This window comes from Tachysurus vachellii, chromosome 15 (genome assembly GCF_030014155.1).
Source record: "Tachysurus vachellii isolate PV-2020 chromosome 15, HZAU_Pvac_v1, whole genome shotgun sequence".
NCBI classification, from domain to species: Eukaryota; Metazoa; Chordata; class Actinopteri; order Siluriformes; family Bagridae; genus Tachysurus; species Tachysurus vachellii.
Genome location: NC_083474.1, coordinates 4,349,280 through 4,362,311, shown reverse-complemented (window position 1 = coordinate 4,362,311; position 13,032 = coordinate 4,349,280). Strand labels below are relative to the sequence as shown.

The following is a 13,032-nucleotide window of genomic DNA, read 5'->3' as shown; positions in this document are numbered from 1 at the left end:
AGGGCTCATAATTACAGGTTTACTTTCTCATAGAAGAATTCCTTCCAAACCATTGATCGATTGCTCAATTCACTTCACTTTTTTGCATGCAGTTTTGTAAAGTGGCACAATTTTAATATGGGTTATTCTTTTCATTTGGTACCAACACTCAAGTGGAGAAGAATTGTGCAATTCTACTGTGGTTTTCCCCCTTCTTCTGACTGTGATAAATCCTTTGCCCACCAACACCAAACCTGAACCAAGAAGAAACATGACATGGTGAATCACTCATGTACTGGACTGTACATCACAGCATGGACTCCATTACAGCTCATGTGAAAGAGTTCTGAGGGTTTAAACACCTTGCTGATAAGTATAAACTCTGAGTAAACAGAGGTCTGAGGGCTAAAACACCTTGCTGATAAGAAAGACCAGAGGAAATTGGCCAGAATAACTATAACGTAACTCATGTAATCATTCTTTATAACTGTGGTGACCAGAATAGCATCTCACTATGCACAAAACAACAGACCTTAAAGAGAATGGACTACAACAGCAAAGGACCACACGGGGTTCCACTCCTGTCAGTCTTTATCTGAGGCTGTTACAGGACAAAACCGGACAGTTGAAGATGAGGAAAATTCACCTGGTCTTTTTCCAGTATTCGACAGCCCAGTTTGGATCAGTCTGTGCCCACGATAGCCTGAGATTCTTCTTTTTGGCTGACATTATTTTATATATTGTATTGCTGCCACGTGAATTTTTAAAAACATTTTCTATGGGTTAGAGTTACCTCTAAATTCCCTAAAGGAGAATTAAAAAAAATCCTAGAAGCCTAATTACAAATTTCTAAAATACTGATTTATACTTTAAATCTTGTGTCCAGAATAAAACACCATGTCAAAAGGACTTCAATACTATGTGACTTTACTCTGCTAAACCTGTAAACTCTAATGATTTATAATCACACTATCCAGTATCACCAGATCAGAGTATTGGTCAAAGATTACTGGTCCTCTTCAGAGTACTGGTTCCTCACTGGGGAGTTTTTCCACACCACCGTCTCCTCTGTATTGATCAGCGCTGATCTAAATCGAGATCCAGATTTATTCAATAATGTTAAACTGAAGTTACACACTTTTATAATAAGTGTGTTTGCATAAAAGTGGTCATTTTCTCTAGGCTCTGATTTAACCTCTGAAGCAAATCTGGTGCACTGTGTCAGGAGTTGTGTCACGTCCTGACAGTGAGGTCAGAGTGCAGAGATAAGGCAAAGTGTGATAAATCAAGTCAAAACAACAGCATTGCAAACAGTCATATGCATCCACACACCTCTGTCCATCCCTCCATCCATCCATTTTCAAGTACAGATAAGAGGTGCACAGATCAGTTACACGTAGACAGAGGAAGGGAGGGGAGAGAGAGAGAGAGAGAGAGAGAGAGAGAGAGAGAGAGAGAGAGAGAGAGACACACACACACACACACACACAGAGAGTGAGACAGAGAGAGAGAGACACACAGAGAGAGAGAGACACACACACAGAGAAAGAGAGAGAGAGAGAGAGAGAGAGACAGAGAGAGAGAGACACACACACACAGGGAGAGAGTGAGACAGAGAGACAGAGAGAGAGAGACACAGAGAGAGAGAGACACACACACACACACACACACAGAGAGAGAGAGATACAGAGAGAGAGACACACACAGAGACAGAGAGAGAGAGAGAGAGAGACAGAGAGAGATACAGAGAGACACACACACTCACACACACACACACAGAGAGAGAGAGAGAGAGAGAGAGAGAGAGAGAGAGAGCGCAGCAGAGGCTGTTCCTCGTATTTTAAGCCTTTACAGCTTCCATCCACCTCCACGAGCTCGAGACGCTCGCGCTGCCTCTCTCTGTTTCCCTGCACGAGCGCCGCGATGCGCGATGGGTCAGGCGTGCGGACACGCGCTGCTCTGCCGTAGTCATCAGCACCACCCGGCGTCTGAGATGTAAGTGTAAGTCTGTGTGTGTGTGTGTGTGTGTGTGTGTGTGAGAGAGAGAGAGAGAGAGAGAGAGAGAGAGACCGTGACCGGTGCGCACGGATTCCTCACCCTACCCCGTCTAGTCTGCTGCTTCCACGTTCTGTTGTTGTTGTTTTTTTTTTGCATGCCCTTGGCTTGTGCGCGTGCTCTGGCGCCGGTTTGCCTCGCGGCGTTTGTGTACCTCATCATCATCAGCTCGCGCCAAACTTGTTTATGTTTTTGTTAACGGCGGGAGTGCAAGCGCTGATCTAACGGTGTTAAGAGCTCGCGAACTGTGAGTCGGCAACTTCACTAGCCTCAATTCTTTTGATCTTGCACACACAGTCCTCGCGCGCGCGTGTGTGTGAGCGTGCGTGCGCGCGTGCGTGTGATATTCAGTCTGGTAATTATTATTTCTACTGAATTAATTAAACATGCTCAAATACAAACCTGCACTGTGTGTTATTCAAGAGCCTTCCTGTGTGTGTGTGTGTGTGTGTGTGTGTGTGTGTGTGTGTGTGATAGGTGATTAATTTGTGATTAATCTGATGTAGTTCTTACTCTGACTCCTCACCATCATCATCATAATACACTGTAGATAACAGACCTGACTGATATGGATTTATTATTAAACTTATTCTGCTCTTATAGTGAACTGACTCTTCTCTGATGTTGAACTGATGCTGTTTCGTCTCTGAACTGATTATAATTTGATGTTAAACTGATTCTGTTTGACACTTAAATCAATCAATCAATCAATCAATCAATCCATTTTTATTTATATAGCACCTTACAGCAACCTAAGTTGAACCAAAGTGCTTCACAGCACTACTACTACTACTACTACTACTACTACTACTACTACTAATAATAATAATAATAATAACAATATTAATTAAGTAATTAATAAATAAATCAATTAATTAATTAATATAAATAAATACAATAAATAACAAACAATAACAGTTACAATAAAATGGCAATAAAATACCAAAACCAAGACAATTATTATAAACCAAATGCCACTGATTTGCATTGATGACACAGAAATGGTCAATTGATTCTTTCTCTACTCTGATTTAATTCTCCTCTGCTTCTGCTCTGATACTTAATTGATTCAGCTTTGATAATGATTTGATTCTTTTTTAATGCTGAACTGATTCTGCTGTGACAATAAACTGATTCTGCCCTGGCATTAGGCTAATAATGAATTGAGTTTAAGCTTACGCTAAATTGATTCAGATCTGATACTGAATTGGTATTGAAAAATGAGTGCAATAATACAGTGAAATGCTTGTCATTGTAAAAGTAATAGTACTTTATGGTGTTTTACTTTATAGTACTTTATAGTTTTTTAGTACTTTATAGTACTACAACAAAACAATAATGTTTAGACAGTCAGAAGCAAATAATAATAATAATAATAATAATAATAATAATAATATGTGAGTCATTACCATCATCATTGTTTGTGTCTCAAGTGTCTTTCCTCACATTCTCTATTTTTCACTTGCTGTTTCTATCTGATTTCACTGTGAGTCATGTGATCATTCTCATGTGAAACACGACCTTCATTCCGTTTCAGCATATTATTAATTAAACAGAATCAATCACAGGGGATTAAACACAATCACTCAAAATTACACTTATTCAGATTCGCCACTTGTCCTCTCTCTGTTCGCTTCCGACTTCTTCTGTTACATTTCGGGATTATTTTCATAAACTATTCTCAGAATTTGAACAGCACTCAGTAAATGAAATATCTTATTATAATGATTAAAATGGATGTTTATTTTCCCTAGATTTCTGTTTCAGATGAGGGTTAAACTCACCCAGGTGGCTTCAGGATTTAGATAAATGTTTCAGTTCATCAGCTGAAAAAAAAAGAAGAGAGAGAGAGAGAGAGAGAGAGAGCGAGAGAGAGAGAGAGAGAATAGTTCTATCCATTGCTATGCTGGCGATCAATAGATTGACATTTTCTCTGTGAAATCATATGAATAAGTAACTAAGGAACAATGTGACGACTAAGAAATAAATCAATTATATAGCCCTCTCTGTTTAAGAGGCTTCAAATAGTCACGTCTGTCTCAGTGAGCTGCAGCATTAAATTGTTAATAAAGTCAGCAACAGAAGCTCAGGACACGTGAAAGGATTCCACAGTAAAACCTCCAGTTGTCACATGTTGAAGAAGAGACACGTTTCTGTTTAAAATCAGTGTATCATCGGACATACCTCAATCCCGACCTGTATTAATTATGTATTCATGTTATATTTTCTCTTATATCTATAGTAACACTGGACCTGTGCCATTTACCTGAACATTATTCTTTAACTAGTGACCAAAGTCTGACTCTCGAAGTAAACGGTCAGTTTATGTGTAAGTGTTAGCATATAATAACCCATCCTCCATAAATTCTTCCATCATGTCTGGGATTATCAAAGTGAACTGTCAGCTTTATGAAGTTTTCTGATTTTCTTCATCCTCTTGTGTATGTCTTGATAAAGCTTGATTACAGCTGGAATCACTAGATTTTTTCTCACAGTGTGTAACCTCTTCTTGACTTGACTTTACTTGTATCCATCTTCATTTTCATGTTCATCTCATCAACAAAACAACAATTCTAAGAGAGAAACTCCAATATTTATCAGTATGGTGGCTCAAGTGGTTAAGGCGCGCTGTAGATCGGAGGATCAGGGTTCAAGCCCTAGCACTTACTGTATCATGACTGACCCTGTGCTCTGACCCCAACCTCCAAAAGTTGGGATATGTGAAGAAATAATTTCACTGTGCTGTAATGTAGATGTGACAAAAAATGGCTTCTGGTTAATTTCTGGATGAGCCTGATTTCTCACAACCTTCATAAAGATTAATTGCATATGAAGGATCATTATACTAACACCGGTGGCTGTGTGAGGATCAGCTGGGTTTCCATGTGCAGTTGTGTGGTACTATTTAAATCAATAACATCAGTCAAATAAAATAACATGCTGCAGATCTTTATGAGATGTTTTGTAGTGAACAGCTTATTGTTGTTACCTGATGCTCATGTGCAGGTGCTCATTTTGGTTGTGTGTAAGCGTGTGTGTGTCTGTGTGTGTGTGTTTGTGATGACGCCTTCGAGCTCTTACTGATTTGTAAATGCTGTAGAGGTCAGTTTCCTCAGCCCGAGGACATAATTACTCACTTACTTACCTACTTACTTACTTACTTGCTTAGTCTCTCTCTCTCTCTCTCTCTCTCTCTCTCTCTCTCTCTCTCTCTCTCTCTCTCTCTGACAACTGACATTTTAGATAAGTTTATAAAATTGCCATGTTTTTTCTGTAAAGCATGATCTTCCTGTGAATTATGACACTACATTCAGTAGTTCAACAGTAGTTCCAGTAATGAGAATGTTGTAAGCTGTTTCCAGTGTCCAGTGGACTGGGTCTCTGGGATCCACCCCAAACCTCAGAGAACTAAGACAATGTTGTGTGAATTGTAGCCTTATCTTACCTTAACTTATATTTGGTATACACCCGTCTTACTTATATTTGGTATACGCCCTTATCTTGCCTTATCTTATATTTGGTATACACCCTTATCTTACCTTATCTAATATTTAGTATGCACCCTTATCTTACCTTATCTTATATTTGGTATACGCCCGTATCTTACCTTATCTTATATTTGGCATATGCCCTTATCTAGAGTGACTTACATTTCAATACAACTGAGTAAATGAAGGTTAAGGGCCTTGCCCAGGGGCCCAGCAGTGGTCCAACACTGACCACTAGGACACCACATCCTTCAGCTTAATTGGTGTGGCATCACACCTCACCATTAAACTGAGAATTAGCAACATTGTTATGACACATCTGGAAGTCATATCTGGACTTAAGTGAGTCTGTAAATGAGAGAGCTGTAGCTCCAAATTCTTTCAGATGTGTTTAAGCTGATGATCAGTAAGCATGCTAATCATTCATGCTAATCGTCCATGCTAATGTGATGAGCCTTTTTGAGTTCAGTCAGACATATTTTCCACTGTGTGGAAGCATGACTGTGTTTCTCCTGGAACCGTATGTTTAACAAATCACATAACAATCCCAGAAGAGTTTAAGCAGGCTGATCAATGAGCATGTTAATCACAGTGGTCTGACAAATTCTTTAGTTTTCAGCTCCCTACAATTCCTCTCATATCTTTCACTGGACAGTTCATTTATAACATTTATTCATCAATTAATAAATAAATTGTTGTTGTGTTTGGCGTTACTGAACTCAGTCCTCAGTTTCACAACCAATCACAATCTACCAGCGTGGGGTCCGACTATGTTTCTCCTCAAACTTCAAAAAAAAAAAATCACAACAATTTCCCAGATGTGATATTAGCATGCTAATCAACAGGCATACAAATCAGTGTGAGTGCAAATCAGTCAGCATGCTAATCAGTCGTACAGATATAAGGAGTGTTACAGAAGCTGCCAGATGTAACAAACGAGGAATCGGCGGCGGTGGATGCAAGTGCAGGTGTGATACTGTATTAATAAAACCTGCATTTACATCCATCTTCACCAACACTTTGTTTGTTTCATCCAATCCGTGAAACAAGAACCATGAACATGAAATATAAAGACTGTGGAACAAACGACAAAAGATTGATGATGATACCTACAGAGTCGGGACCTGACTAGGGTTAGTAGTAATGCTGAACCGATGTAACATGGACCAGTGTGAGAGATCACTGATGACATGAGATGTGGACATGTGGTGTATATGTAATATAGACCAGCTTCAGTTCCACCATAACAATGGTTACTATGTTTTTAGAGAGATATTTTGATTTCTTTCTTTCTTTTCGTATCTGAATGTGATAATTACACAATTATTATTTAGAAATTACCTGTAACATGTCAGACTCTTAGCCAATCAGAGCCTCATGCTTCTTTAATCTTGTCCTGACCGACTGCTATTAAATTCAAAAGAGAACTAATGACGTTTCTGAATAAATCCTTCTGATATGATTTTATCATATCATCAGTTTTTCCTCATCACCTCATCAGCTTGACAAAATCCTGACACTTGAGACTCCTTCCATATATTTCTATTTACTTTACATACATGCATAATAAACAATGCATTTAATGATCACCTAAAAAATCCAGTTAACTAATCTGACTAGCAAAACAGTGATAGAATTATCATACAGGTTCCACCCCGAATCTGTAGCAGCAAGTTAAACATGACCAAATTCTGTATGCAAAATGGAGATCTGGCAACCCTGATCAGACAGTGATGCATGAAGTGTTTATTTTTTCGTTTTATTGTGAACACATTAATGTCACGATCCTGCTAAAGTATGCATGTTAGGCCATGCGCACACACACACACACACACACACACACAGACACACACACACAAACTCAGCACTGTAGTTAAGTTACGAGACTCTTACAAACAACATTCCATCAACCCCACAAACAACTGCTTCCAAGCACTGTCCTTTCCTTATATTTCCTTTCCTTATCTTACAGCATGACTTCATTCTGAATTCACAGTCGAAACGCTCCACCTGCTGTTTTTTCTTGGAAAGTTTGGACTTTTCCCAAATACAATTAAATTGTACTTTTAAATTACAATTAGAATTTAACTTTAATATAAAACATGTGAAAACATGTCTCTTATCCCTATCATATTTTTGTAACTGTGAAACATTTTTATTTTGTGTTGAGAAGAGTTTGTCAGTCACTATCCCTTTTCACACACACACACACAGACATACACACACACACACACAAAGAGACAGACAAAGAGACAGGCCTACAGACACACACAGACACACACACAAAGCGACAGATCTACACACACACACAGACATACACAAAAAGACAAACAGACACAGACCTACATATACACACACACACACACACAAAGAGACAGACAAAGAGACAGGCCTACAGACACACACACACACAGACACACACACACACAAAGCGACAGATCTACACACACACACAGACATACACAAAAAGACAAACAGACACAGACCTACATACACACACACACACACACACACACACACAAAGAGACAGATCTACAGACACACACACACAGGCATACACAAAAAGACAGAGACAGACCTACAGACAGACATACACACACACACACAGACACACATACACAAAGAGGCAAACAGAGACAGACCTTCAGACACATGCACACACCTACAGACACACACATCACACACACACACAAAGAGGCAGACAGCCACACACATGAGCAACAGAAATGTATTAGAATTGTCATGTCTGTTGTTGAGCACACAGATGTTGTGATTATTGCTGTAATTATTTGATACTAAGAGTTAGTTTAATACTCAATAAGGATTTAACACTGAGAATAGACACATCAGTATTCAGGCCTCAGACTGCAGCACCATTCAGAAAGTTACACACATGGGTTTGTCTAAAACAGAGGTGTGTCTCAGTCACACTTGATTCTGATCTTGAGTGTGTTTTACTTGCATGATCTTGGCTTGAGTATGGAGCAGTGTTATAGTCCAGCAGCACTGTCTGACACTTTAATGTAATCACAGCATGTCATGATAAAACATATTTATCAAACACAAGCATAAATCAGTATTATGACAATATTATAAACATAAATTCCAGCTCAACTACAGAGAAAGGTTAAAGAGAGAAGGTACAAAGAGTGAATGGTATGGTTTATCATTTCTGAAAAATGTTGAAGATGATGCACATTTAAGTACAGTGAAAGAAACACAGCTCCTATAACGCAGTGCATTAATCTGACTGATACTGAATACCCACAAAGCACTGCAGCATTCAGAAGGGTTAGAGGACTACAGCTTAAAATGTATGTTAAAAGATTCACCTTTTACCCCTTTATAAAAAGGTTAATCAGGCTCACAGACATTGTAGGATCATCAAGATCAAGGTTGTGTGTGTGTGTGTGTGTGTGTGTGTGTGTGTGTGTGTGTGTGTGTGTGTGTGTTTGTTATGTTTGGATGTGGTTGCTAGGGATGATGATGTGTTTGTGGACCTCTTGGTCAGGTATTTGATGAAGCCCAGAGTCACACGCTCACACACACACACACACACACACACACACACACACACACACACACACACACACACACACAACCTTGAATGTTGAGGCTGCTCTTGGAAGGTCTTATTTGGAAAAAGGAAAGACACAAGATTTACCTTCTCTCCTCTTTTTTCATCTCTCGCATTCTCTCTCTCTCTCTCTCTCTCTCTCTCTCTCTCTCTATCTCTCTATCTCTCAGGAGAATCACTTCTTGTCATTCTTTTCCTTGTTCAAATGTATTCATGTATTCAGTATGACAGCTGTTCAGCTGCAGAACGTGTCTTGACAGCTCAATTTCCTACACACACACACACACACACTCACAGCCACACACACTGCTCATACCAGACAAGTGATCGTTTATCTGGGAATAATCCTTCTTTTCCATTTTCTGCCTGAAGGCTGTCAGGATACTCTCTCTCTCTCTCTCTCTCTCTCTCTGCCTCTCTGTCTCTCTCTGTGTTTTAATGTGTGTGTCCATCAGCATTGGTCTCTTAATGCACGGAATACAGCATCAAGCTGTTGCTCATTGTTTTGTTCTCTTGCTCATCATTTGCTTGTTTTTAACATCTGAGTAAAATAGATGTTTATGACACTTTCTCGCCAGTTGGCTAGCAACTATTACAGGCGGCTAGCATAATTTATGACGGTAAATCTACACTTATGTGCTGCCTGTGTGTTTTACAGTGGTGGTTGTGTGACAGTTCAGTCATGCAGAGTGATTCCTTAGTGACAGGGTTATAAAACCAATATGCAGATTCAGCTGTGTGAGAAAAACAGCAGGAGAAGTTTTTATTGAAATGGCTTCATTTCATGTGAAACCTGGGAATAAAGTCAGAGAGATTGAATTGGTGGAGGTCAGGGCCAGGGGGCGGGGTTAGTGCATTTAGCTTATTTCATTTATATTCTTACTAATTTAATGAACAGATCAAACATTTAAACAAAACAATTAAATAAATGAATTCCTGAAATAAAGTTAAGATGTTTTCTTTTATGTAAACAAGCATTTTTAAATGATCTGTGTTGTAGCTACTCAGTGCTTCAGCATAGAGAAATCAAAGGTTCTCTCATTTTAGTGATAGTGAAAGAGTGAGAGGTGGCATGACAAGACAGGACCAAGGGAGGTCCATGGGGCATGGCATGTCTGGGGAACATAGTTATCTCTACTGCTGTTAGTGTTGGAAAAGGGCATGTGGTAGCCTAGTGGTTAAGGTGTTGGGATACCAATCATAAGATTGTGAGTTTGCTCCCAGGCCACCAAGCTGCCACTGCTGGGCCACTGAACAAGGCCCTTAACCCTCAATTGTATAAAAAATGAGATAATGTGAGTCGCCAAATGCTGTAAAAGAAACAGAAGCATAAATCAGCAAAGATTCCCAGAAAAATTCACTCACCTGTTTGTGTCTGCTGCACTCTTTTAAATATTGGCCAGTCCACCTTGTGGCCAGTTCACCTTCAGACCTGCCCACGACAAGTGTTTCGTTCACAACAAGGATGCATCCCATTTGTTTGCATGAGCTGGCTAAAACACTGAACCTTGACGTAGTATAAATGGTCTGTTCAGGTGGGTGAGAGTATGTCACAACATCCAAGTAAACAGCTACAAACAGCTAAGATATTAAGGGTGATATCCAGAGTTAGTGTCACTCAAGTATAGTAGCTCCTTCAAGCCATCTACCCAGGAAAAAAGCTAGCTGTTTAAGTCCTGAACCACTGTGGCATCTACATGGAGGCAGGGAACAAATAACATCCCAAACATTCTGGTTGTTCAGGTTAGGCTGAACCTTCCAAGCAGGGCTGAGAATAGGACACTGGCCTTCCATCCACCTCAATTACTGCAGGACTTGGAGAAACTACAGGCTCAGCAAATATCAGTGCACATTCTGTTCATATAGTCTTCATACCAGCATTCTCTCTTAATTTAGTGGTGTAGGAGACAGATAGATGTGATCTCAAGATGTGCTATTAACACAGTAACAATAACAGCATCAATCACTTCACTCACCTGTTTGTGGCTGCTAGGCTCTATTATACAACCCTGGTTTCTGCTGGAGGGTAAACAGTCTGACTGCAATCATTGGTTGTCCAACCTGGCACTATGTGCCTTCACGCTGTCCAGAACAAGTGGGGTGGTAGCCTACATGGATTGTACCTACTTACAGTACCATCACAGTACTCTGTTCATTTGATAGGGTTGACTGTTAGCTTCACCCTGGGGTCTTACAGGTGGTCTGGCCAGGCAGGAGAGTGTATGCAACAATATCCAGTTAGGCTGCACAAATGGAGCAGAGGTCTTAAGATGGAATCGATCATATGCATGAAAGGCACTGAATTTCCATGCAGCTCAATGCCAGTGGCTGCTGGCAGTACTAAAAGCTATTAAGTAAGATATGAGGACCCTCTCCACATTCACAACATCAGTTCATTTACCAAAGCCTGAGACCTACATAGAGAAATGTAAGAGTAACCCAATTGTTTTGTTCAGGCTGGTTAGGGTGTCCCACTCTAGGAGGGCTGAGACTAGCTTGCCATCCATCACAACAGAGATGATGTGGTGTGTTCTGAATCATTAGTCTCACAGTTAAAATCATGTTCTTGTTTTACAAACACCAGCACCAAACTGGATGTTTAAGTTTTCTTTTGCAGTATCCTTATTCATATTAATTAATAAATTATATAATGTTAAAAGGAGTTGGAGAAATGTCTAAAGGCTTTCATAGCACATAGAAGCTGAAACCAAAACAGACCAGACTGAGAATCTGATTCATGTTCATCTGCATGGTTTCACAGTGATTCCTGACAGATGTTGTTGGCTTTTAGAATAATAAAAAAAAAAACACAGCATAAGTCACCAGACACTATCAAAACACTTTGCTCACCTGTCAGTGTCTGCTGCACCCTTTTATACTCCCCTGGCTTCTGATGGAGTGTAAAGAACTGCAATCAATATCCAGCCCACCTTATAGCAATGTGCCCTCATGCTGTCCTCAAGTGGGGTGCAGGAGCAGAGCTGTCTTTTGGGCACCAGGGGAGCACTCATACAAGGAGAGCTTTTCTGTGGTATTACAGGTAGGAGACAGCAATAAACTGCCAATGTGGTCCCAAGACAATGTCTAGCAAGTGTTGGAAAGTCAACCAATGGGAGGGCCCTTCCAGGAGCAAGTGAAGTCAAATGCAGATATGTAGCAGTCACTCAACCTAGGAGTTGAAGCCTGAGTTGAAAATATTCTGGTTGTTTGGGTTGGAGTGCTTCCAGAGTTCAAGAGACCAATCTAGCATACACCTCAGTAGAGATTGATGGATTTGATGTGGGGATCAAGACAGCAGCTAGCTTTAGAGATAGGAGAAAAAGGGATAATTAAAATAACAGAAGCTGACATTACCTAGTAATAAAGCAGGATTTTAGAAGCAGTGCTAGGAGAGTATATTTTCATGTGGTGTGTGAGGTGTGTTTCAGATCATTAGCATTGCAGTTAGTTCTTTTTTTACAAACACCAGCAATCAAACTGGAATATGTCTGATTTACATTTACAATTTAAATTTTCATTATTTTGTTATGATGTGACAACATCGGAACAGTTTGTTCACCTGGCTGTGTCCGCCATGCTCTTACCTGGCTTCTGCTGGAGCGTGAAGATCTGCAGTCATTAGCCAGCCAACCGTGTAGCCATGTGCCTCCATACTGTCCACAAGAAGGGTGCTGAAACAGAGCCTCTCTGAGTAAGTACAGATAGGCTTTCAAGGTGGGGAGTGTATGTAACAACCTCTAGGTAGACAGCTGGATGATGTCCAACCGATGTGGAAAGACGCTAGTGCACCGATGGGAGGAGTCAAGGGTTACTGTCATTGCTTAAATCTTTTTGTAAGATCAAATATGGATATGAAGCTGTTTTTTGCCAGTCACTCCTCCCAGGGAGTAGCAGTTGACATCTGAGACATTTTGGCTGTTCGGGTCAGAACGT

General features: G+C 40.1%; 1 protein-coding gene across 2 annotated transcripts in view; it reads left to right on the top strand.

Annotated features, from left to right (window-relative positions):
- Nucleotides 1-1,844: 1,844 nt before the first annotated feature.
- Nucleotides 1,845-13,032, top strand: part of LOC132858472 (cGMP-dependent 3',5'-cyclic phosphodiesterase) — a 192,907-nt gene continuing 181,719 nt past the window's right edge. The window contains exon 1 of one of the 2 annotated variants that reach the window (XM_060888836.1): nt 1,845-1,974. In XM_060888836.1, the coding sequence (XP_060744819.1) occupies nt 1,910-1,974 (65 nt within the window). In that variant the 5' untranslated portion in view covers nt 1,845-1,909. The remainder of the gene's footprint in view (nt 1,975-13,032) is intronic. The other variant, XM_060888841.1, reaches the window with a different exon arrangement.